General features: G+C 35.2%; 2 protein-coding genes across 3 annotated transcripts; one reads left to right on the top strand and one right to left on the bottom strand.

Annotated features, from left to right (window-relative positions):
* Positions 1-34: 34 nt before the first annotated feature.
* TfIIEalpha (transcription factor IIEalpha) lies at positions 35-16,250 on the top strand. The gene is made up of 7 exons (XM_019055078.2): positions 35-509; positions 1,959-2,087; positions 3,680-3,906; positions 5,392-5,587; positions 6,231-6,468; positions 7,157-7,375; positions 15,060-16,250. Exons 1-6 carry the CDS (start codon positions 219-221, stop codon positions 7,330-7,332), a joined length of 1,257 nt encoding a protein of 418 aa, XP_018910623.1. The 5' UTR covers positions 35-218; the 3' UTR covers positions 7,333-7,375; positions 15,060-16,250.
* Positions 7,382-25,766, bottom strand: LOC109039560 (X-linked retinitis pigmentosa GTPase regulator). 2 transcript variants are annotated; one of them, XM_019055076.2, is made up of 15 exons: positions 24,427-25,766; positions 23,534-23,659; positions 22,818-22,910; positions 21,281-21,343; positions 18,430-18,591; positions 17,642-17,797; positions 16,288-16,440; positions 15,161-15,316; positions 14,040-14,269; positions 13,494-13,580; positions 13,073-13,228; positions 12,488-12,632; positions 11,726-11,842; positions 9,025-9,104; positions 7,382-8,063 (listed from the first exon to the last, which is right to left on the bottom strand). In XM_019055076.2, the coding sequence occupies exons 1-15, from the start codon at positions 24,455-24,457 to the stop codon at positions 8,040-8,042; spliced, it is 1,779 nt and encodes a 592-aa protein (XP_018910621.2). In that variant the 5' UTR covers positions 24,458-25,766; the 3' UTR covers positions 7,382-8,039. The 2 variants fall into 2 exon arrangements, with proteins under 2 accessions (XP_018910621.2, XP_018910622.2); XM_019055077.2 differs by having other exon boundaries at positions 14,052-14,269.
* Between the last annotated feature and the right edge of the window lie 56 nt (positions 25,767-25,822).

Raw genomic sequence — 25,822 nt, 5'->3', positions numbered from 1 at the left:
TAGAATGCAACATTCGAGGTTAGAAATTGAGTTTGTTTATCAAGTGAGGATTTCTTGGGATTTTCGATTTTCAGTTGGACTTTCAAATAATTTTAGCCCGTGTTCCCTTGAAGTTTACAATATCATGGTGTCTTTAATTTTTTTATCCTCGTATGTTATCCATTAAGTGCGATTAATTATCAGTTTAACATTTTTGTACTGTTTATCGAATCATAATCATGAGCAATGAAAATCTAGTAACCGAAGTACCGAGCAGTCTTAAACAGTTAGCCAGACTTATTGTGCGTGGATTTTATACCATTGAGGATGCCCTGATCATCGATATGTTGGTCCGGAACCCGTGTATGAAAGAAGACGACATTTGTGAACTATTGAAGTTCGAAAGGAAAATGCTTCGAGCAAGAATTGCAACCTTGAAAAACGACAAATTCATTCAAACAAGATTAAGGATGGAGACCGGAATTGATGGCAAAGCTCAAAAGATAAATTATTATTTCATCAACTATAAGGTATATTTAAAAGTCTAGAATATTGATTGGTAAGTAAATACATTTTTGCAGGGCACTAAATGTTGTTCCAAGTTCTCTATTGATTCAACGGCGGCAAGACGGCATAAATGTTAGCAAAGGAAGCAAAATCTTCAGTAAAAAGACATACATTCCTAGAGTGTGTGTAAAGAGAAACCAAGAGTACTTAGAGTAGAAATGTAAGTGGGAGAGCTGGCGCCACTTTTCAGCATTTTCCAGGTCCCAAATTCCGAGACTACTGTGTGAGGTTATTACCTGATTTATTTTTCCGTCCTGGTTATCTTAATTGATTCTTCTATTCAAGTTGCGATGTACATTTCGGAACACCTTATTCCATCTTCAGGCCACACATATTTCACTAGCACTATAATCCTTGTGCGCGTTCGAGTTTCGAGATACTTTAAAATGTTAAAAACCGAAAAATAAAAATAAAAACTACACGTAGACTAAAATTGACTGTGAACTGCAGGAGGCGCGACCGATTTATTGATAACCAGGACGAAAAAATAAATCAGGTAATAACCTTCATCAAACCTGGTAAAATGGATAACTCACATAATTTAACTACTGTGTGATGCTGGGTCACTTTTTCGATACATGATAAATCGTTTGCGATACTCGTGTACCTGGCCATCTAATGTAAACAAAGAAGATAGAAATTACCACGTATCCCACACTGCCATTTTGGATATCTTACGGGTGTAGCCTCCCACATTCAGCTCCATGGATGAGGCGTGCTTTGCGCCATGGTTTTTTGTGAGAAATCATGGATTTTCTGGGCCAGGGGTAGCTAAGCCTGTAAGGTCTTAGGCGTTCCCACAACAGTATTGTGGAGAGTTCTACAAACCATTGTGACAAATAACACCCTAATATGTCAAATTGAAGTAGACTTAAGTAAAATTGTTTGAAAGTTGCAGCTCCAAAAACAAACTTTGAAGAAGAAATTATAATGTGCCATGTTTAGGGTGTCACGAAATTGCAAAGTTATTATGGAAATTCACTATGGCTATTGGTACAGAAACAAACTAAACCCCTTTCAATTTATTCTTTAAGTCTTAAAAGAGTTTTTTCAGTTGAAAAGTCAAAATCAGATTTTCCGCCCCGACTCGACAAAAATTGCTCTACCGTAAATTTGGTCTCCAAGGGCTTAAGCAGGCTTAGGTCCTTTTTCCCCCGGACAACCGTATGTGTGTGAAGGAATTGTATTGTATTTTATTCTATTTTATACTAAGCAGTGATGTCTAACCCTAGGTACGAGTTGCTCAAATTGCAAATTACATTGGAAGCAATTGGGTCGCAGGGCATAGTTCTCGTCACATCTCAAAAACAGGAAAAACGTAGTTATAACCATTCCAATGCAAGCTACATCTAGTATTATAGTGTACTTTGAAAGCATCCGCTACATCTGATCTTACTCTTAAAATGTTCCAGACTTTTGTAAATGTTGTTAAGTACAAATTAGACATAATGCGAAAAAGGCTAGAAACAGAGGAAAGAGATGCAACAAGTCGAGCCAGTTTTAAATGCCCCAACTGTTTGAAAACATTCACCGATCTCGAGGTATGTATGCAGTCATTTATTGCATCTAAAGATAAAATATGATTATAACATATTGTATTGTATATAACAAAGTCGAGATTGGGTCTGAATAGGTTATTTGAACTTTTATCAAAATTTTGGATAGAAAACCCTGAAAGTACTCCTTGAAATTTTCTAAATCAATTTCTTGGCGACTTTCAAATGTTTTTATTGACATTTTTCACAAAAAAATTTTAATATCGTGCTCGCTAAGAAAACCTAAATCTATCAAAGTTAAATTTGTCAATGTACTTCTATTGACTACAAAGTGCTAGTAAAAAATAGTGAAATTATATTAATCTTTATTCAACAGATCTTTCACTTTAATTTTTACGCAAAAAAATTATCAGACTGTGTAGTTAATTGGAAATACTGCAACACTTTCCATTCTACACTATGCATAATCCTTTTAGGTAGGTTTTGTGAACAGTACATAAAATGACTCATTTCTTTATCGTTTTTCTAAAAAAGAGACTTATGTCTGAAAGTCTTTGAATGTAATTGCACTAAACCATCTGTAAAAAGCTTTCTTTTTAAAGGAAAGTTCATAGGATGCAAGTGCTGTGTATTTTATTTATATATATTTTTTTAAATCACTGTCTCTTCTGATATCAGGGTATGTCCATTCAAAGTAACCAGTTTTACAGAGAAAAATTTGTGGCATTTTTTTGGCCCTGAGAGGGAAGAAGAAATAAGGCCTGTCCCCGAAACGATCGAGCGAGCGAGGGATTATTTCGATCATCGTTCGAAGGCCTGTTTTGTTTTGAAAGCTGTTTCGATCTAAATGTTATTTTGTAATGTTGAAACAAGATTTACCATGTTTAGCAAATAACTGCCGATAAATTTCCATGTTCTCAATGATTATTATTATTTTTTTCCCCTTTTTTTCACCTTATTTTCCGTTTCAATCGAAATAACAGCACTATAACTAAGTACCGTGGCAGCTCTGTCCCTAAATTCTATTGTTAACATGTGTTTTGTATACTTACAATCAGAATAACCAAAAATCATTCCATGTGCTTGCTCCCCCCCTTCCTTCCACAACAAAAAAATTAATTTAGCCATTCAAACCATGAAAAGACCATGTCTCGATTCTCGTTTATATACTTTAGTTACTTTAGCGATCGATCAATCTTGATTCACAACATGCGCTCATCACACGAAATTTTACACATCCTTTCATCCTGTGAAGTTTCTTCGGGAAGCGTTTTAGAGCTTTTATCAGGGGTGGATGCAACTCTCACGGGAATCCTCATGAGATTGCCCTAATCGAAATAACTGTAACTGATTCTGATCGAAACAGTCTTTGAAACGAAACAGGCTTTCGAACCAATTATTTATTTGGAAATGAACGGTTGCGGAATGATAGCTCGATCGTTTCGTATGAACCAATATCATTTCAAGGACAGCCCTAGGAGAAAGTGATTTCTCCTCCACCAGAAATGAAATTTTATCATCAAATTAATTGTAGTCCGTTTGTATTTAAATTAACTAAAAAAATCCATAAATTATCCATTAAATTAAGTTCTGTAAAAAATGTGAACTTGTGATAATCAATGTCCATGATATTTTAGGCGGATCAGCTTTTTGATTTTGTTACTCAAGAGTTCCGGTGCACTTATTGTGGTTCAGTCGTGGAGGAAGATCAGTCTGCTCTTCCGCGGCAAGATTCTCGGCAAATGATGGTCAAGTTCAATAGTCAATTAGAACCAATTTTCGTTCTTCTGAGAGAAGTGGAAGGAATTAGATTAGCACCTAAAGTTTTAGAGCCAGAGCCTGTAGATATCAATACAATCAAAGGGTAAGTTTCCTTTTTATCATCACTAAATTTTTTACTGTTGAAAGGAAGAATCTCGATAATTTGGCTTGTGACTATTGGCTTGGCTGGATGACAGAATATTTGGGCATGCAAGATACGCTTGAACTTTGTTATACCAGCACCTCTATTTTTGCGCAACATCCAACACCACTGTTCCTGCTTTTTTCTGGGAACTCAAACGATTATCTCATAATTTTCAACATTTTTTGTGCATTTTTAATCATCTATCATTTTTCATACCTGAAATGGGTCTCTGCTGTAAATTTCCTGCTAGTAGAAGCAGGGATGCAGAAACAATCTGCTGTCATAATTCACATGGCGTCCTAAGATTTGCTATCCTAACTTTTCTTTATTTTCAAGAAATTTTGCAGAAAGGTATAAAGTATGCACTGATTGTAGGTCGTCCACTCTGTGAGATTTTTGTGCAAAATCGAGGATTGTAGTTTGATATCTTTTGCTTAAAATTGCCTAATTATATCCTAATTGTAATATTTTTTTGTCTAATCGTACTCCCAAAAATTCAGAGAGAAAAATGTCGTGACTGTCCTAATTATCTTTAACTTTTCTGATGTAATTGTGTCCTGTGATTTAGGATCCTGCTATCCTCTATTTTCTACATGTCCGAATTGGAGCTCTAAAGTAGTTGTGTTTCTTGCTCTGATGTTCCTAATCATACTTGAGATTTATTTTCCTTCAAAAATTGCTGGAATAAGATCAGATCCACCAAGTAGAGAAGTAACACCAAACCAATCGTAATCCATATCTAAACACATTTTCTTATCGCTCACTTTGTGTTTATAGGATTAAGATATTCTGCAGGAATCACAGCTTAATGCTCTTAATTTATGTAAATAATCTTCAGAAAAATTATGCTGTATAATCAAGGATCTAATATATTTTGCCATCAGTCATCTAATGAAGTGTAATCCCTCTTGTCTCAAATCTGCATCTCAACGGTGAAACTGCAAAAATGTGCATCTCGGTTGCAGCGTCACAAAATCTCTGCTCCTATTTATGTTTTGAAGGGACTCAGAACCAGCATCAGGGCTTGAAATTTTTACAGAATATTCCTCTTACAGAGAAGAAAAATTACTTAAGTTTTCAAGGAAAGACGTATAGTAGTTTTCCACATTGAAAATGAAGTACGACCGAAAGTCTGCAATGCTGAAAACCAAGATACGGGCCATGAAAGATACAGGATTCCTTACATTTGGGCATTCCTGCGTCTTTGGGTACTGTTGGGTTCAAGAGGGATTTAGTGCTACACCATTTAAGTGGATGCAGTTTCAAGACTGGGTTTGTGTCAACTGACATTAATTTTTTTTTTTAATATCAAATTGCTGCCGAGGTAAAAAGGCTCCTGTTCAATGTTGACCAATGTCCATGTGGTCATCTAATCTGTACCAAGGTACGTTCAAAATTTTGTGACAACTGTTCAATTAAAGGAAAATATTGACTCTGTTTCAGATTGGATACTAGATCAAATAGTAGCAAATCCTCCGAGCAGTGGTCAGGAGAGGCAAGTCGGAATCAAGGATTTTTAGTAGAGGAAGCTAGAGTAGATATACAATTTGGTGATAAAGAAACACCGAAGGAAACGAATAAAAAAGAAAGACCGATCTGGATGGTGGAATCTACAGTTCTTCCAAATGGTTTTAGTCAGGTATGCCACGAGCCGTTTGTGTAAAAGACAAAGTCATATTGTATCTTGTCAAATGTTTTGCAACTTTATATTTTAATGTGTTTGATAAAGTTCAAGTAATATGTTTAGTCTTTTTTTTTTGGCAATGGTGTCTTGTGATAGTGCCTGGTAGTTTTCTAATTTCTAGGACTAAGTTGGGACCCAGTGGCTGACAGATGCATATCCAATAGTGTAGTAATGAATCTGTTTCCACATGGCATGGTCTCAAAAGTCTGCAGACTGCATCAATAACAGTTTTCCAGCACCAGTTCAAACAGGGACATGTTTCGGAGATTCATTAAATGCCAATGCCTGGCAACATCCCTATTTCATGGTCGCAAAGCACTCCTGTAGCCAATGTTTCAAAAAATATTATTATAGATGATCAAATTTATGGGATGATACCTTTTTTGCACCTTACCGTACCTTTCTTGAAAACATCAACATTCTGAAGCCTAGAAACCTCAGCCAAAGGAGTCTTTGTGCAAAATAATTTCTGTCCCAAAAACTAGTGTTGAAACTAAATTTTTTGAATAGGTTTTTTCTAGAATTTTTAAGCTGAAAGCCTGTTCTTTTTATGATTTGTCTTTGTCCGTAACAAATCCTAATGTGTTTTTCTTTATAGACTAATGTAATCGTAGAAGATACGGGTACTCCAGTTCCTACCATCGAAAGTACATCATCGTCGAAAGGAGGTGAAGATATAATGTCCTACCTGCTCCAGCATGAACGGAAAGGCGGAGCAAATCAAACTAGTTTAGCTGCAGCCAGCCTAGCAAATCCAAGGGATGATCATAGTGATTCAAGTAATGACATGGACAATAGCTTAGATAATCGACTCAAAGACTTCCAGTTGTCGCAAGGTAAGATTATTTTTTCCTCTTCCTAAGCTTTTTTTTAGATGAGCAAAATTACTATACAATTATTATAAAATTATTTACATGTTCTGTCTTCCATAAATTTGATCTTATTAGCTTGTATTAAAACCTTTTATTTCCTGCAGCAGGTGGAGAAATCTCTTGTTAAAGAATATTGTATTTTTAATAAAGTTTACGTACTTAATCGTTCCTCATCTGGCAAATCTCAGCTTCCTCTTTCTTTTTTTTTTCAAAATTCGCGGGCGTTACAAGTGAAACTTCAGCTGCAGCTTTAATATCATCTAGCAAACAAGATCTCTTGCCTTGTAATGCTTTTATCAGATCTAAAGCCAGAAATCATAAAGCTTAAGATTGGGACTGTAGAGGAGGTCCGGAAGGATTGTAAACTCCACTGTTTCCTAAAAAAAATCCTGAAATCTGGTAGAGATTATAGCAACATGTCTCCGTAAAAATGCTGTATCTCAATGAATTTTTGACAAAACATGCTCTAAAAGGACTCATTTTGTCAGTGAGGAGTTGATCCACAGAAAATTGCAACTTGCTAGCTTATTTTGTTGGCTCATACAGTGCAGATGCAAAACTTTTGGGACAGTCTATTTAATTTTGACTTTGCTAAATATTTTACCCATTGGGAACATTTTTTTAAAATGTTAATTTTTTTTTTTAATTGCAGATGTAGAGACTTTAGAATCTGAAGAAGAGGAAGAAGAAATGCCATCTGTAACTGTAGGGGACGTAAGCTATTTATTAAGTGAAATTGACGACAAAGTCATAGCTAAGATGACACAAGCTGAGAAAAATAACTACATATCTGTTTATCAAGACTATTATTCGAGAGTCTATGATTAGTTTTCATCATGTTCAAAGGTGGCAAAAGTAATTTTAACTCTCAGTAAGTATTTTCTCATCTTAATATAATATAATAAATAAAATACTAGTGGAGGGTCTCTTGTCCCTGGAGGAATTGCCGAATTTTCCTCAGAAATATAATGAGAGCATCAAATAATCTTTCTTAATGAGACCGTCACAAGAAGTCTTTCTCTGCTATAACCCTGTAGGTTTCAGATAAAGACGTTATTATTTGAGTGCAGAGAGGTAAAAAGGAGCTCTTGATAAATTAGAGATGAAGATTTTGACATGAGCTCTCAAAACGACATTGCTTGTTTCTATAAATACAGGTATACTCCTACTAAAGAAAACTAAACTCATTTCGAGGAAAATTCCCCTTTTAGAGTTTTACGATTTGGATCAACACTAGTTAGAATCAGGGAGGCAACTGCAGATGCATTTTGTGTTAAAGTGGACCCACCACTAGTATATTGCAGCCTCCTGACTATCTGCTTCTAAGCCTGGAGATGTTGTTCAAATGAAACAGAGGATGTCATGTATAAGAAAGAGAAAATGGAGCTTTTGAGTATTTCATTTTATTATTTAAAATTTCAAGTAACAAATCGTAGGTAGAAATGACTAGAAAAAGTGAAAGTTAAAACGTTACAAATGTTTTAAAAATTCAAAATTGAATAAACAAAATGGCGCTTGTATTGGTTGATTGTCCCTCAAAAGATCGTACATGCTTTGGACTGAAACAAGTAGAAAAATCATAGATCATAGTCATACAATGTTTTTAGAAACAAACTTTTAAATGATAAAATTTCATGCTTGAAAGTTAGTCAATACTTTTCTCTTTTTCTTGGGGGCATTGGAACTCTGGAAACGAGTTTGCGCCTGAGGCACCAGACGAGTGGGTCAATTAGTATTACCTAACTTTTTCATACCCCATACTCACCGTTTCAAACGCTGAGATACAAACTGGGATCTAGTGCAGCCCAAAACGGGCAGGTGCGAAATGCAAAAAAGTTAGGTAACGCCAATTAATCTACCTGTCTTGACACAAACCATTATTCATGTCAATAATGATGAGCTGACAATGAAGGCTAGAATATAAACCCCATGAGAATTAGAATTTTTAAGTTTTCAAGGTTCTTTTGACAAGTTAATATAAATGATGATAAAAATTCGAATTATTCCTTATGTTTTTTGTGTCACCAGTGCCAAGTGCGTTAGATCATATCTAGCCGAGAAGCTGATACAAAATTATCATTTTCTTAATCATCCCTCGATGAAATTTTAAAAACAAGTAGTGCTTTGATTATCAACTGGTCTGCTACCTTTTCAACAGTTTGAGTATACTCTCTCATGAACAATCTAAAATAGCTCATCATTGAAGTGAGCAAACCCCATCTGTCGTCTAAGAGCTGAACCCTACCTTTAGTAAATTATTCAAACTTGGAATTCAGTTCATTATTGAACAGGAATTCAATTCAATTCCATTCAATTCAATTTACACAAATTTTCATGAATAGAGTGTTGTATTAGCATATCAAATTATTCTGTACTTGTTTGTTTGAATCTGTTGCTTTTTCAAATGAACTCTTCTCTTTGAAAATTGTATCCACAAGTTAATCATCTGTTGACTATCATTTGGAACTATTGTCTCATCTAAAGAAGGATGAACTCTTAATCTAAAAGTTTGTCCCTTACCTTTGTCCTGTTGTTTCTGAATTTCATATCATCAATTTTTCTCCGCTCTTGCTGATTTCCATTTCTGTGTCTACCCAAAACTGGAAAACATTAAGAAATAATTTAAATATCTTTCCAATTTTGTGGAAAATTTTTAAGCAAATTTTGTATCTTATAGCTAAAAATTTTACAACTTCACAAGTATGTACTACAAACAAGATTGAAGAAGTAGGGAACAGCTCTCGCACACTGTGAGTGGACCACCAGTCAGGGTTCAAAACTAATAACCACAATATATGTTGCCAAGTGGTAATTTTATGAAGAGTACAATGAGTGCATTAAAACTTTCCAAATTCAACTCATAAGTTAGAAAACAATGGTTTTTGTCTCCATTAATTCACAGTTCTTGCTTATAGAAAAACTGGAGTCCTTTTAAGTTGAATCGAGCACTGAAGTAAGTGATTCCGGTGTTTTTTATAATGAAAGATTTTTCTTGTGTACCTAGTTTTCTGACAACAGTAAAGATACCTCTCTCTCAGAATAGGAAGGAAATTTTTGCAAACGAAGCTGTGTGTGTGTGTGAAACGAAGCTCTAGTTATTTGCCCAACGTACAGTTTGATTTCAATGCCTATTTTGTCCTAGGTTGATTATGGTTTGTTTTCGAGCAGAAAGTTTGAATTCTCCGCTTATGATGTAAATTATGTGTGTATGTATAAGCCGCTTTTACGGCGCGCTAGGGCGCTCTGTGACGCCTACTCTCCACAGGAATCTGTCATGGTAGAGATCCTCCGGAAGCTGGCATCTCTCCATTTCTTCACGGATGCCCTCTACCCACCATTTGGCTGGACGCCCTCTCCGTCGCCTACCTGGGGGGACCCACCCCAACACCTTCTTCGGCAACCTGGTATCAGCCATCCTCTGCACATGCCCATACCATACCAATTGCTTAGTCATGTTCCTGACACGTTCTCTCCTTGAGATTCCAGCTGATCTTCGCCAGAAATCCATCTCAGTCGCCTTGAGCATTTCTTGGGTCCGCTTCTTCAACTGCCACACTTCACTGCCATAGGTGATTATAGGCTTGACAACCTAGTTAAAAATCCTCTTTTTGTTGTCCTAGGAAATGGTCCTTGGTCCCAAAGAATCCCATAAAGCATGGCGATGGCTTTCCTTCCTCTAAGATTATGGTCCTGAATGGCCTGATCCAACTTCCCATCCGAAGTCAGCTTCACCCCCAGGTACTTGTATTGTTCGCAACTTTCTATATGTTGACCATCCTCCAGGACTATGCTTTGCTGAGCACCCCTGACTGACATCGTCTTTGTCTTACGGACACTAACCTCGAGGCCCCACTTGCGGTACTCCTCAACCAACTTCCGGGTCATATACTTCGCGTCATTGTGATCTTGACTTATGACTACCTGGTCGTCAGCAAAGCACAGCGTGAACAGTGTTTCTTGGTCATTCAGAGGGACGCCCATTCCGGCACACTTTCTTTTCCATTCCTTCAGAACGTGCTCTAGATATATCTTAATTAGCGTCGGTGACAGACAACATCCCTGCTTAAGCCCCTTCGTGACAAAAAAACCGTCTGAAAGCCTTCCTTGGCACTTGATTCTGGAAAAAGCCCCCCGATAAAACTGCTTGACTGCCCCAATAAGTCCTTTACTAAAACCAGTTTCCTCTAGGACTTCCCAAAGTTTCACAAGAGGAATACTATCATAAGCCTTTTCGATATCCAAAAACACTAAATGGAGCTCCTGACCAACAATCCTCTTCTTTTCGGTTAACTGGGTAACACAGAACAGATGATCAGCGGTAGACGAACCAGCCCTAAAACCTGCTTGCACCTCCGCCTCGAACAGAGTCCACTCCTCTTCGGTCTTCGCTTTCAACACTTTTCCATAAATTTTACTTATCGTTCCTGTCACCGCTAACCCTCTTTAGTTCCCACAGTCATCCTTCCTTCCTTTTTTATGCGACGCTGTTATCCAGGCCTCTTTCCATTCCTCCGGGATGCTATCACCATCAATGCACTTCTGCAGCAAATCCCTGAGATGATTAACCAACTTGCCAGTCCCACATTTAATTAACTCGGCCGGAATGTTTTCTGGCCCAGGAGCTCTTCCATTCATCGATTTACTAATTGCTTTGACCACCTCCTCAACTTGAATTTCTATTGAGTGATCGTAGACTATATTTTCAGCATTCCCCGTTTGAAACTCCCCCGTATAAATAATGTAAATTATAAACGTTTATTTCTCACTCACAAGTTGATTTCAAAGTTTTTGATTTGTTCAAAAAATTCTACAGGAAATTTCGATGAGGAAATATGTGCTGTAGTGCATAATTCCTTACCCTGTCTAACGGTCCATCACGGTTCATTACGTTTTAGTGCTTGAAGAAAATATCCTGTTTCTTTGAGGATTTTTAATAGTTTTAAGATTTAACAAAAAGGGGTATTCTGCCAATAAATGATCATGAGTAGCCTAATAGATCGATCTTATTATATTATCACACAACAACAAAAAGAACTTGAAAATGAAATCATCAATAACTTATCCAAAACACATACATTCTCAAAGATATACGATGAGAAAAATCAAAATATCTAAGATAATTTAAAAGTTAGATTTTGAAATTAATTTCCTCAACTTAATTGTTTGAGTATATTTTTAAAAGTCAGAAAATTTTGCCTCAGCATAGGTAATTCATACAGACCTGTTGCTGTTGTGATATTCTTCTCTGATTGAATAGGAGGAGGTTTTTTATTCCGCAATTGATTGAAAAATCGAGACAACCCTGATTGTTTAGTCATAATGGATGCGCCTGTTGTCACTGAAAATAGAAAAAAAAAAAGATGTTTTGTGACTTCAGGAAATTTACAGTTTCTCTAGTAAAAAAAGAAAAAAAAGCTTTATCAGCAATTGTTGTATTTTTAATAATTGAGTTGCTGAAAGTAAGCTGCTCTAGAGTGCTTTGCGTTGTACAGTCTGATCAATCTCAAATGAGGCAGTCAAAACTGTAATGAACTGGTTGAATCTATATTCGAATTATGTTAAGAACTTTTCAAACATCGAGGAAATTAGTAAATGTAATAATTCACAGTAATCACATTTATAGTGTATCAGCTTTGACAAGTATGCATGCTTAAGTATTCTCCTCTGAATCAAAACTCAAAAATCTTGATGATACAAAAAGCATGTTTCACGTTTGTCACTGATAGAACCACCATAGCTATTTATGGGTCATATTTGTTCATGGTCGGCAGCACTCAAATTTTCGATTGGTAACCAATAAATAATTTTAATTGCACACTTTGTTTTAACAATTTGTTGTTGAGTATCATTCAATATTCTGAAAGTGGCGTTGGACGTACATTCTGGAAGGTGCAAGAAAAATTATTCATTTTCCAAACCTATTTTGGTCTAAAAGTGAAAATTTATTTTTCGCAAATTAGCTTCTTCGATTTTAGTAACTCACCATTACTTCGGTCTATTTTGAAATTTGACTCATCGTTCAGCTCTTCAATTTCACTTCTGATCGGATCAACCTTTATCTCTGATTCAACAGTGATAGAGTTTTCCTCGTCGATTTCAATGCCTGTATCATTTGAGCACCAGTTTCCCTTTTAAAAAAAGAAAATGAGTTATCAAAAATATAAAAGAAACTGGAAGTATGAGTTTTTTTCTGTTTAATTGATATAACTATCATTTTTTTCCACATAGAAGAACTGGACAAACTGAGTTTATAAACTTGAAGTGATTTTAGCATTTCATCTATTTTCAACCCAACCACACCCTTCAGTTGGAACTATCAAGTCAGACAGTTATGTATCGATAGAAGAATCTCATAATTGTTGCTCTCATTTTATCTTAAATCCACAAGGCAATTTTCATCTTTCAATATTTCATCTAGATGAGAAATTAAAGCTTCGCAAGTCACTTAGGTCACAAATTCAGTGTTAGGCAAAGTTACTGCTGTGTTCATGAAGAAGATTTCGCAGTAAAAATAGAATTAAAAATAATCACGATCAGAGGAAAGCTTTTTCTTTCTTCTGTTTTTTACCTTTTGAGGTATTTTTATGGGAAATTCGGTTTCACCATTTCTAGTTCCGTTTTCATGGTGATAGGTTTTGCCAGTCTCCCCTCCATTTTCTCTGCTCTCTACGTCTCCAGTCAAGGGTATATAAATACCAGTCTGTGATTTCTCATCCTTACTTTCCTGGAAAAAAATGAGTAACTTTAATCAGTACCATCTCCAGCTTTCTTAACAGAAAATTTAACTTTTCCAATAGTTAGTTCAAAATTACATAGACTGTATTTGTACCTTAATTTCTGATTTCTGAAAATAAATAGTGCTGTGTGCACCACTAAGGAGGTGAAAGATTAAGTCAAACTAAGCACCAAATAAGAGTAACTTCTTGCGGAATATTAAGTTTTTTTCTATACCATCTATACCGAAGAAATGTGTTTTCTAAGGAACGCACCAAATCATCCTTAACTGTATTTTTTTCTTCCTCCGCGAAATTTTGGGGCAATCTTTGCAAAGGTGGCAGTTGTGTTTTTGAATTCTCCTGAAATCAAGATAAAACATGATGTTTATATTTGTTCTCATGTTCCATTCTTATTAATTTGTTTTGTTCATTTAATTTTTTGTAAAAAAAACCCCATCACAACCTTCAATACAAAACATTTATACATTTATATTTTATTTATACATCATCAAATTAAGGACTTCTTTTACTCATCCCATGAAGTTGTAGCCAAGGTGTATGTTTTCAATTGATTTTAGATCATTAGAAAGTCGATGAAAGAGCATTTCAATTGAGATAAGCTCAAATTTTTCTGTTTTTTTTTTTAGGCATCAAACGCTTATTAAAAATCCAGAATCATTACATATTGCCGTCCTTTCTATTGGATTTTCATTTAAATTCCCCTTTATTAAAAATTTAGACAGTTAAAATTTTTGCAATTTCTCGACCAATGACATTCATCAGTCAGAAAATCCAAACTATTGACCCACTTACTGATACCTGTTTTGTCACCTTAGTAGCCTCGATCATAACATCTGGATCTGAATTTTCATTTTCGTCCGTCTGTGGGCTAGCAAATACCATTGTGTGGCAGCCACCGCACACTACGTCCTTCACAAAAAATGCACTAAAAATTGAAATCCTGGAGATGGGGGAAGCTTTATCTCCAATCCAGTCGACGCACAATTCGCCATGACGATTATCACCACACATCCATAGCTCTCCATTATCTAAAAATACATTTTCTGAGACTCATCACATCGTGAAAGGAAGTAAGGGAGATTAAAGTAAATGAAGGAATACAGAAACAGAAAGAAAACTGATGCTATTGTTGGTGGCGTTCATTCAGAAAAAACAAACTCTCCTTGGACAAAGTGCTGGGCAGCATTTAAGTGGTGACAAAAAAATCTTGTAATTTTTCACGAGCAGAAAAATAACTGGTGCTTCATTGCAAGATAATCGTTCACCAGAATCAGAAACTGTATGGATACGTTGTTTCCAGTTTTTCAGTAAAAGCCTCAGTTGTAGGTCTAGGGTTTTTTGTTTTTCAAGTCACTAATTATATGCAAAATTGGTGCAAAATGAAAAATTTATGAGTAATTTGATGGGTATTTGTGTTCCTTGTCTGAAGAAGAGGGAGATCAAAGACGCCATTAGAAATTCCATCAAAGGGGTCATAATACTTGCTGTGGTGTTGAATTTTTATTTTTCTTGAGGGCAGGGGGGGGGGGGGGCATTTTATTCATTCACTTGTAAAAAAGAGGGGAGGGAATGAATACGCCCAAAAGTGAAATAGGATTTTGTAATATGATACTAATTTTTCCCTATACTATTCGCCAAAATGATAGAAAATCTCCAACTTATTTACATCCTACCTCTAAGATGGACAACTCTAATGATTCGTAAAAAATTTTGAATGTAGCAGTATACTTACAAGAAATCTATTCACCTTGCAATGTTTGAACTGTGAATGTACTTTAAAACTTTAATCTTATCTAAAAATAACTTTTTTGATTTCAGATCGTTACTTGTATCCAGCACAGAACGCAAGTGAATCACTAACGACATCGGTTTCCAGTGTATTTATTTCAAATGTAGCAAAATGAACTTTGCCGCATTACCTGTTACAAAACCGGTATGCCTCTCCCCACACGAAACTCTCTTGATTTTTTTAGTATGGTCGAAAGCTAATGGCATTGGTTTGGTGACTGTTTGTAGGTCAGGCAGACCGAGTTCCTTATTTTGGTTCTTCCCAAAAACGTACACCTGTCCGTTGTCTGTAAATTGAAATTTTATCTTGTGAGTCCATTGAAATTTGCTGTGAAATGAACTAGAAATCTCTTAGAAATAGTTAACTTTCAAAGAGCAAAGGCTCTCAAAGAAGCATTGAATCTCTATTTGATTCATTACAATAAATTAATCAAGCATCTCCCAGTTATCGTATTGTTAAAATACAAGTCATGGCAAATATAATCACCAGGACCTAACGTTCAGTTGAATGAACAGATTACTGCTCTTGCAAGTGTGTGCCAAGTCCAATTAAGTAAGGTTTATCTGTGTAATTCTCTTAAGAAAAATGTTATCAACTGTCAATTCAATCTCACAACTTTGTAAAATGTATTAAAAAAATTCACCCAGCAAAAAATTAGACTTCCTAGTATTGTCTGCTAGACAGTTCTCGGACAAAGTTTGCCGCACTACGTCTTGGCCTCTTTATTGACAGTGTAGACAAAGGTTCAATTCAGGGTAAGAATCTCTAGCCACTGTCCTCCGAATATCTGAACAACTCAAAGCATGAGCTAAGGAGTGAAAAATTATCTGACCATTCTGAGTTGTTCAATTCTTTGCCAAAAAAAGCTGTGAATTAGATTTCTATTCCTGACATGTTCAATCTTGTCCGGGTTGCAGCGAATTACTTTTCAAGAGATTTTCAAATTAATATTTTCTCATAAAAGTCAAAGTAGACGAATTTCACTTGAACTTAAGCAGAATACAGATCTAAACAAAGAAAATACTTTTACATGTTCACTACCGCACAAATACAATGTAATATTTTGGAAGCGAACTTTTGGATGGTGTCTCTTAAAAATGCATTATTACTGTCATGTCTAAAATTTTTAAGGTACCAAAAAATATCAGATGTGTAATAAATGGGTAATCTTTTTATTTCTTGCTTAAAATTCTGTGCATGAAGTTTTAAGTCTGCAATAAATAAGTTACCTAAAATAAATTGGTTTGTAAAACTTACCGGAAAGAGCAATTGTGTAACTTCCTCCACAGGCAACATGAATTATAAATGCATCAATATCAACAAGCAATGGATAAACTTGATTTACAATGTCGTCTCCTAGACCTAATTTTCCATTTTCTCCCTCTCCGCAGATGAATAGTTTGCCCTCCTCTGAAACAAGTCCATGAGAAAGTGCATATTGATAATAATTGAATTTTTATCATTATTTCAAGTTGAATTAAAGTTGTGAAACTGATCGAAATCAATTTAGTATTATATTTATTATAAATTTATTTGTTTTCCTTTTATGATGTTAGAAGTACTGAGTACATGCAGTAACAATGGGCCATTAGACAATGCCTGAACTCTAAAAAAGTCACATGTTTTCTTATGAAAATCATACGTAATGTAGAAAATGACTCACACATTGAAAGTTTCAGAAAGCAACTCCTTAAGATTTTAAAAAGTATTTATCAACATAGATCAAATGGAAGTTAGATAATATGAATGACTCCGTTAATATCATGCCCTTCAACCAATGTCAATTATAAACACGTATATCTTATTTGATAGAAGTTGTGAAGAAGTCTTGTCAAGTGTTGATTTCGAGACTTTCCATCAATTTTGTGCTTAGTTTTTCCCTTGTGAAATTTTGAAGAGAAAATACTATGCTTAGTGTTTCAATTCATATTTCGTCTAATTGTCCGTTTAATCAAGAAATAATCTTCTAAGAGTGAGCTATTATTTACTTTAGATCCTAAATATAAAGAAAGAGATGCTAATTGTGCTTGTAGAAAAGGCTATTAACTTATTTCAAACTGGGGTTGATTACTCAATTTATTGTTGTGATTTCTGCTGTTTCATGAAAGTGTATTAAGTACCTGAGCTTTGATTGAACTGATAAACCATGTAATCTGCTTCAGTTCGTCGTCTCCTCCACTTAGAACTGCACTCCGGAAGGTAGCTCAATTTTGCTGTCTCAGTACTTCTTACTTACATTTGAACGCATTTCTGTCAAACGGACCTATGTGCATTATGATGTGAGCCTTGTTACGCATATACTTTTATGGGTCTCACGGCTCATGTCTTGATGCACATAGTTCTGTTTGGTAGAAATACGTCCTTTCATTTGTTTATAGGAGAACCATTGCTTGAATTTCCCTAAAATTCCCAGACAAAACATTTGTAGAAGTACTGAAAAAGTGCAGACAAGATATGTTCCTTTGTGCGAGAGACGACGAGTTGTAGTGTGAAAGGAATAGACACAGATAATCTTATGTCAGGCAGTTGTTTCAACCATTCCCTTTGGGTCAGCGCATGGAGGAGTATTTTAGTTCAGTTACAAATAAAACAATATTTTTTACAGTCTTACCAGTTACAAACGCTGTGTGATAATATCCACATGACACATGAGTAATTATTGAGTTCTTGATTGTGAGAAGTGTAGGTGCAGCAATAATTGAAGGAGTCTGGCCGAGGCCACACTGGCCCTCAGTGTTTGAACCCCAAATGTACACTTTCCCAGACTCTGAAAAACGAACTTAGCTTGAAATCAACGATCTTTGTCGATTAATTAATAGTCACAGACAAACTCACACTTTGAAAAATTTAATTAGAGACATGAGAAAAAAGTTGGTGCGTTTAACTATAAATGCATCATTTGACAATGTGGGGTACATTATCCTTGTTATTAGACTATAGATCATCTAAATAAGTATTTCATTGGCACTAAATTACAATGGATTTATTGCGATCTGCTTCAAGATAATTTTTTGTTGACAATGAGTTAATCTTAAGTTCTACTCACATTCCACCTCAATGATTACTTGTTTGTGGCACTTTTGGGGACAATTAACATCGATGGTTAAGCGCAGAATTGTGTACTCGCATTGCAATGCTTAAAAAACTCCGATTATGTTTTATTTACTGAAGGGAAAACGAAGCAAAACGTTTTCTTGCAGTTCTATGTGATTTCATCAAAACGAAAAAAGTAATCTCACCGTAAATTTCAATTAAAGCTGCCTTTTGATTTTTCTTCAATTAAACAAGCAGCGACTCAAGTACAAAGTCACATTTAGAGATTAGCATTTTAGACTTTGGTTATCGATATACGTTTCAGCTAAGCTACTGGAGACAGAATATTAAACACTAGATAAGCACCTGTAAGAGCTGCAGAATGTTGAGAACCAGCTGTCAGCAACCTAATTTTTTCGCTCAGTTGTGTTGTTTGCACAGGAATGACAGAATGATCCGATCCGTTTGTCAATTCAGTTCCTAATTGACAATCATTATTGCTCCCACACGCAAAAATCTTGTTAGACTCTAAAAATGAAGAAAATATGTAATTTTTTCTGCATATTAGAAAATGAGTATTTTTCACCTTTGCTTTGATTTTTAAAGGACCAAGCATACTTAAGCCAAAGTTCTGGTTCAAAATAAAGATGGTCTGAAACATCAGGCTGCATAAGAGTTTTGTTCTGCCACTCAAATTGCCTTACTGTCAAGACAATACATGCCAGAGCCTTTTCTTCCATTTCACTTATGAGCTGGTATGAACAATACCTTGAGAGCAGTGCCTGTGTTGGGTCGAGCATTTGAGAGTTTTCCTAGTATGCCAGCTCTCCGGCTCAAGTTTGCATGGTCCTTTTTAGTTTTCTGAAGGTTTTCACCAGTGTAACTCAAAGACTCTGAACAAGAGATATGTCTTATTTTATGTAGCATATCGACGGTGTAAGTCGTCAATCACTTAACTCGGTTTGCAATGTTGCAGACTTCCTGTCATACTTTATTTTTTAAACGGAAAACTACTCAACGGTAATGCTTTAAAACTGCCGTGATTTTTTTTCTCTGTGCGGAGAAAATTCTACAAAAACTTCGAGGAATGATGTCAATTTGTTCTCCTATAAAAAAATAACTTATAGGCAGAGATTTTCAGACACCGCAAACGAGAAATGTGGTTGCTGACTTACACTGTCGATATCTGAGGCTGTTTTTCAATTTTGTAATGCTGATGTATTCAGCAACTTGGAGTGAATATATCAATCATGGTAAACAGGCTCTAGTTTTTTAGGAAAAGCTAACATTCAGATGGCTTTTTTACTCGGCCAATTTGATGTATGCCAGAGGCTGCTTTGATTTGATGCTAGTAACAGAACAAATGGAGTTTGATTAGTGTGTACAGTCTCACTTGATTTTGTTGTGACTAAACACGATGTAGCGTAGTGCTTTGACAATCAAGCCTCGTCTTAACCCCATTGTGTGCTGAGACTTCGTGTTCTAAAATCTACTGAAATTAAATTTGATGTGCTCAACTTAAGTTACTGCTCACCTGTAGTTGATTTTAGGGTTTTTCTCCTATAAACTGTGGAAGTATAATTTAACACTTAAAACTCTCCTCTCAATTTAATGTGGTTTGGCTTTGATTTAATGCACCTCTGCCAAATTATATCTGCATCTAGTTCACATCAAATCAGCCTAGTTTAGACTTTGCCTAAAAGTTCTCCAGTAAGCACCATCAGAAATGCCTCTGAGTTCTTCAAAAAATGTTTTTTCCTTTAATAAATTTCCATGACCATGGGACCTTCGATTTGACCTGAACATCAAACTTCCTTTTATGAATGCAATGATTTAATTGAACTCTGATCTTTTTCCTCAGCTTTTAAAGAGTTGAAACTATAAAAAATGCTCTCACTTATGTTTGACAATTAATGTGCACCATGTGATTGGCCATATTATACTAAACAAACTGATGATCTGTTGTTAGACGTTGGGAGATTTTAACTTGATGCTATTGATTGGATAGACTTTTTACCTCGTACTTCTGATGTGAATTTTTTATTATGTTGATTATACAACGATCATTTCGGCATTTACTTGAGATGATTGTAAAAAGTCTATCCAATCAATGGTGATCTGTTGCTACTTCTCCCCCTCTAAACAACAATTTGAAGGATACAACTCGAGAACTTTTAACAAGGAGGATATCCGACCAATGTATAGGCTAAGTTTAATAGAATGGAATAAATTTATATCAAAATGAAAAGTGGAGAAGGTTAGAAGTTTTATTCCTCTTTTAAGACTAAACGTGAAAAGTGAAATGAGGAATGCAGAGAAAGATGAGTAGAAGTCACATTCTTTTAGATATGGTTAAGAACTGCCTCAAGTCCAAGAACCAGTAAATCCTTGAAGGAAGGAAAATGCAAGCTTTCTTTTTACAGTTTGCAAATCGATTTTCTCTTGTTCTGTAAGAAAATTAGACGAAAAATGTCTCTGTGAAACCCAGAAAATGGCAGATGAATGGCAAGTTTTGGACTTAAAGCCTGCCTTCTTTTTCTCCGAAAATTTTTTTTTCGTTTTCTCTGGCTTTTTCAGAATACTGTTGTGTTAAAAGAGAGAAGTCATCTACAGGGGTGAGGTAACAAAGTCGTGAAAGAAGTTTCGCCTTTGTTTTACCTCACTCTCACTTTATAACTCTCGAACTTACCTGACTTTTTCCAGTATTTCTTAATTTTAAAAAAAAATTCAAAATTTTGCTTCATAGCATATTTTCTAATTTGATTTTTGATATTTAATTTGGATTTTGAACTTCACCATTCCATTGGCTTATGGATTTATCTCTTGGCAGCAAAACTCAATCAATAAATAATTTGATCTAAAAGTGTGCCTTCCCTCCTTCTTTTCCCTTGCTCTTCTCAAATGTATAATTCTTATTTTTCCAAACTACATATTTCTTTTGAAGTTCAAATTCTTAATACTTGCAACAAATTGAGCTTTTAAACTACTTTGAACTCAAGTTTTTTTGTATTATGAATTGCTTCCCCTGTACTTAGCTTAGTTTGTATGATGTGAAAATAATTGTGATAGGGAGGTGGTGAAAATAAGGAGAGTGAACACTCTATAAGTTAGGAAAATAATATCCTAGAAATTTCACGAACGTATCTTGCATTGACCTTTTATCTACAAAAAAAAAATGTAAAATTTGAATTGTTAAAAATAGGTGAGCATCACTCACCAGTGCTGAAAATAGTATGTGCTCGTCCGCAGCTTACATGCTCCACCTTTTCACTTTTCAAACCTGGAAAAACGTCAGTAGGTCAGTCGCGCTAGTCACAGAATTGCCTTTCGATGATTTCAGCCTATAGATTCTGACACTAGCGCAACTGACCCATTGTCTCAACTTTTGTTTTTGAAACAATTACCTTCCACTTAGCATAAACGATCACAAATCATATTTGTAAGTTCAGGCACTTATTTTAAAAGCTTGATAGTCTTTTAACAAGAGGTCAATGGAGCCAAGCTATGGGTCCTATCAGGAACAAATACTGTATACATAAAAAAAATTGGGATTTATATTTTAAGCGATTATCTTGTTGTAAGCAAAGAGGAACCTCAAGAATGTGGAAGCATGAACAGTTTTGCAAACATTGCATATTTTATTTCAGGTTGTCTTGGATGTTGTTACTTAAACCTAAAATATTGTTTACAAATGAGCTCTATGCTTAAACATCAGTCCACTCTGTTCAGATATATCTTTACGCACATTAATTTGCAATTTGTTGCAGAATGCAAAAGATTGCCTTTATACTGCCAGATTATGCCACAAAGTCAGAATATTCCTTTGCCATATGAGTTGTAAAACCTACCTACTACATCAATAAAATACATTGATTCTTTTTTCAAGACAAATTACTGTGCTTATTTTATTGAGAAAATGAAATTTCTACGCTTTTACGTTTTATAATCTATCATCAAAATATCAAAGTCTGTTCGTAGATTCAGTTCCAAGTGATAGCAAAGTATATGTGTTTATGATTAATTGCACATAGTTTCACAGGCTTCTTTAAAAGGCTTTTTTCCAATATATAAGATTTTGTGTCCCTTAAAATTACTGTCGAGCTTCATTCCAAAGAAGCATGAGATACCCAACATTTTTGTCTGTTTCAAAGGTACTTAATTGCTTTTCTGCACTGTATCCAACGGTCCTGCATCCTGCAGGCGATGATCCAAACTTCTCCTGTGATGCGATAAATTTTCATAAAATAGCAGTATAAGATCAAATGATGACAAAAATCAGGCAAATACTTTTAGTTTTTTGCCAGAATGAAGCGAGAGGGGAGAGGGCAACAACAACAAATCCCTTAGAAAACCATGAGCGTTTACGAAATTTAAATGGTGTAATAGGTGGAGGAGTTGTGTAACATTTTCGTCTTTCGAGGAACATTTCCTTCCGAAGTTATGATTCATTTAAAAGAAACTTATGATACTAGATAATTTTTCACTCGTATATGAATCAAAATACTGCTTAATTTTTCTTATCTTGATCTAGATGAAATTTATTTTAAATGACTAATGTTTCAATTTTTTTAATTTTTGTTTATCAAACTGTTGTGTAAAATAATTATCATTATGTCAACAAAAAGCATTTGCTGAGGCGAAACCCCAATTACATTTTTCCTATTTTTATTTGCCATGAGACCTCTTTCAAAATGAACACCTAACAGTTTTTCCCAGTTGAAAGTGCATAGCTGTTCCTGAGAGATCTCACTTACTTTTAACACAGCTGGGTTTGTTAATAGTGTCTTCATGGCCAAGTCCAAGCTGCCCCCAATTATTACTTCCAAAAACGAATACTCTGCCTTTTTCTGGAACATTTAGAATAAGTGATTAATACAATAATGGAGATTAAACAATGAGGAATAAGTCAATCAAGCCGTGGTTGGAAGTGAAAAAAAGGTGTCTGTTAACAAGGATAGAAACACAGAATGGGCCTTTCATCTAGACTCCTTTACTTATCATCTCTATAAAACAAAAATTCTTCAGGTTGATTTATTTCATATCAATTGTGAAACTGCAGAAATGCACATCTTGGTTTGCGGCGTTGCAGACTTCCAGTCATACCACATTTTCCACATGGAAAACTACTAAACTTCATTTCTTGAAATTCTTCTCAATGTGAGGAATATTTCACAAATATTTGAATTCATGAAGTTGACTCAGTATCCTTTTAGAAAATAAAATAGGAGCAGAGATTTTGAAACACTGCTCCCGAGATACGCATTTTTGCGGTTTTATCGTCAATATGCAATTGCCTCCATTGTGTCTTCAAGGCCTGCATGAAGTAAAGAAAGTTTGCAAATGATCTCACGGACAGTCCAGGAAGAAAATGTATAACGTTCTCTTGACTCATATTTAAGTGACGGAAGGTCCCATCCCTCCCCTGCCGTCATTAAAAGAAAAATACTTGAGTTGAGGCAAAACTACTCACGGCAGACAACTGCAGTGTGTTCATCTCCACAAGAAATTTCAACAATTGGATCATTGCGTATGAAAAAGTGACTTGGTACATTGTCAGCAAATCGACTTTTTCCAAATGTAAATACTGCGCCAAAATCTGAGAGGAGAAAAGGGGGAAATGAAATCAATTAAAAACATGTGGTATTCTATTTTTAGTATTCGATGTATGGAAGATAAGTAATTATTATATGAAACTGAATAGGTGATAACACTTTCAAATTAATAGCTATTCTTTGAACGGTAAAGCCATTAGGTGAAAAATGTCAAGTGGCTTTGAGCAAGGTTTTTCCATTTTAAAGATTTCTTGATATAAAAATGGATTATGGTGCATGTTCTAATTGAAGGGCCTGGAGGACAAGGTGCATAAGTGTAGTTTTTGCTATTTGGAGAAATATACAAGTTTGAAGTTTCAAATTTGCATGGATCCTTATGGCGGAAAGAAAGTTTAAACTGATTTTTTGATACTTAAAAATTGGAATTTGGGAGCAAAGCACAGTAGGCATATGCATCAAGACTAGTTTTATTTGAAATTATCAATAACTCAATTTTTTCAAAAAGTGCACTTATACGCCTTGTCCTCCATGCCCCTCAACTGCAGTTAAGCAACCTCATACTGTATCAATAGCTTGGCTCTAAAAAGATGTATCATATATTCATTCTAACAATATAAAATATGTCTTTTTATATCGTAATGCTTTATGGGGAAACAAATAATTAACTTTTTACTTGACAGTTTAATGTGATTCCTTTTAACTTTGTGTAGGTTTCTAATGAATTTTCTAAAATTTCGAGCAATATACTGTAGGTAAATTATGGTAAACTATGTAAAATAGAAAGAAAAGATACATGAGAAGAAAAACTTACCAGGGATTTCGAACTCATCCTCTTTGGCCATTCTCAAAATATGTTAGACCGCTAGGTGCGTTCTAGTTTTGTTCAAGCAAATATACTTCTGTTGTGAAGTTCCTCATGTGACCAATATTATCTCAGCTTTTAATTGATAATGACCAAACAATATGTGTCCTGATAATAGGTATTGAACTGAAAGCATTACGAAACTGGGTGCATTGTTTTAATAAGAAACTGAAAATTTTTCTTTTTCAGTGAGGAAATTGTCACAGGGTGTAAGTAATAGCTGACAGAAAACGAAAGATCTAATTTGTGCAGAAATACTGCTGTCCATCATGATCTCTATTTTGGTCTAGTATGTAGCTTGTTTAGACTGACAGTTTGTTGGGAAGTCTTTGTTTACAAACACAGTTGCCATAGCAACATGTTAGTATCTGTTGGAGATTGGTTGGAGGGCACCATGTGTCCAAATGGTGGGAGTTCCTCTAATTAATTGATTCAACAAATTTATATGATAAAAAGGCAATGCAATCCTTATACTTTTCCTAGCATCCTCGCAAGTTTTCATCGCCATTTTTCTCTGATCTGCTTTCTCTTTATTAGGTACAGTCTTCCCTTCAAAGTAAGTACTCACTGTCTTATACGCTGACTAAGTGAAGGTATATTAGTTAAGCGAAATAAATGTGTAGTTTTTGAATTCATCTCAATATCTCAAAAAATGGCAGTTTTCATAGTCTGAAAAGCTCAAACAAAATTACTCACTGTAACGATGAGTGTCGCTCTTTCTGCCAATGGTCCGTCATTTTAAAATAGTGAATAATTCGCGGTTTTTACTTTTTCTGCGCAATAACCAATTGTCTCCCTGAATCCACAGTCTGCGACCAATCAAATCTCTCGTCTCTTTTGAACAAGGCGAGGTGAGAGGAGGGGTTTTCAGAGAAGCAGCCGGAAGGAATTTTTGTATCCACTGTCAAGTGCTTTTCAAGCCGCAGAAACAGCGTAAATTTACATCTAAATTTTTATAAAATTATCACCAAGATTTCCCTCGGGAGGAGAATCGTTGCAATCAAGCCAAGCCGCATTTCTCTGTCAACTTGAGCCTCTTAAGCCGGTTACTGTGCCTCTGTTGTCGGCTTATGCAATATCGTGGGGTTCTTCCTTTCAATAAAACGGATAATAAAGAAATTGTCTTTTTCATCTGGCAACATTCATTTTGCACCTTTGCTCATAATGACGTCATATATTAATGTAAACAACCGAAACAGCAACTCATTGAATTCGATTTATCTTCTAACTGCAGGCTCCACATTTCGCCTTTTCTTCGTTCACGCAAGAATTACCATAAATTATTGAAGAAAGGTAATCAATTTTTGCTGGATGCGCAAATTTTAGATTTTTTCCCTCTATTGTC

Source organism: Bemisia tabaci, chromosome 3, assembly GCF_918797505.1.
Source record: "Bemisia tabaci chromosome 3, PGI_BMITA_v3".
NCBI lineage: Eukaryota > Metazoa > Arthropoda > Insecta > Hemiptera > Aleyrodidae > Bemisia > Bemisia tabaci.
Note: the sequence above shows the minus strand (reverse complement) of the source record. Positions and strands in the feature narration are given on the sequence as shown.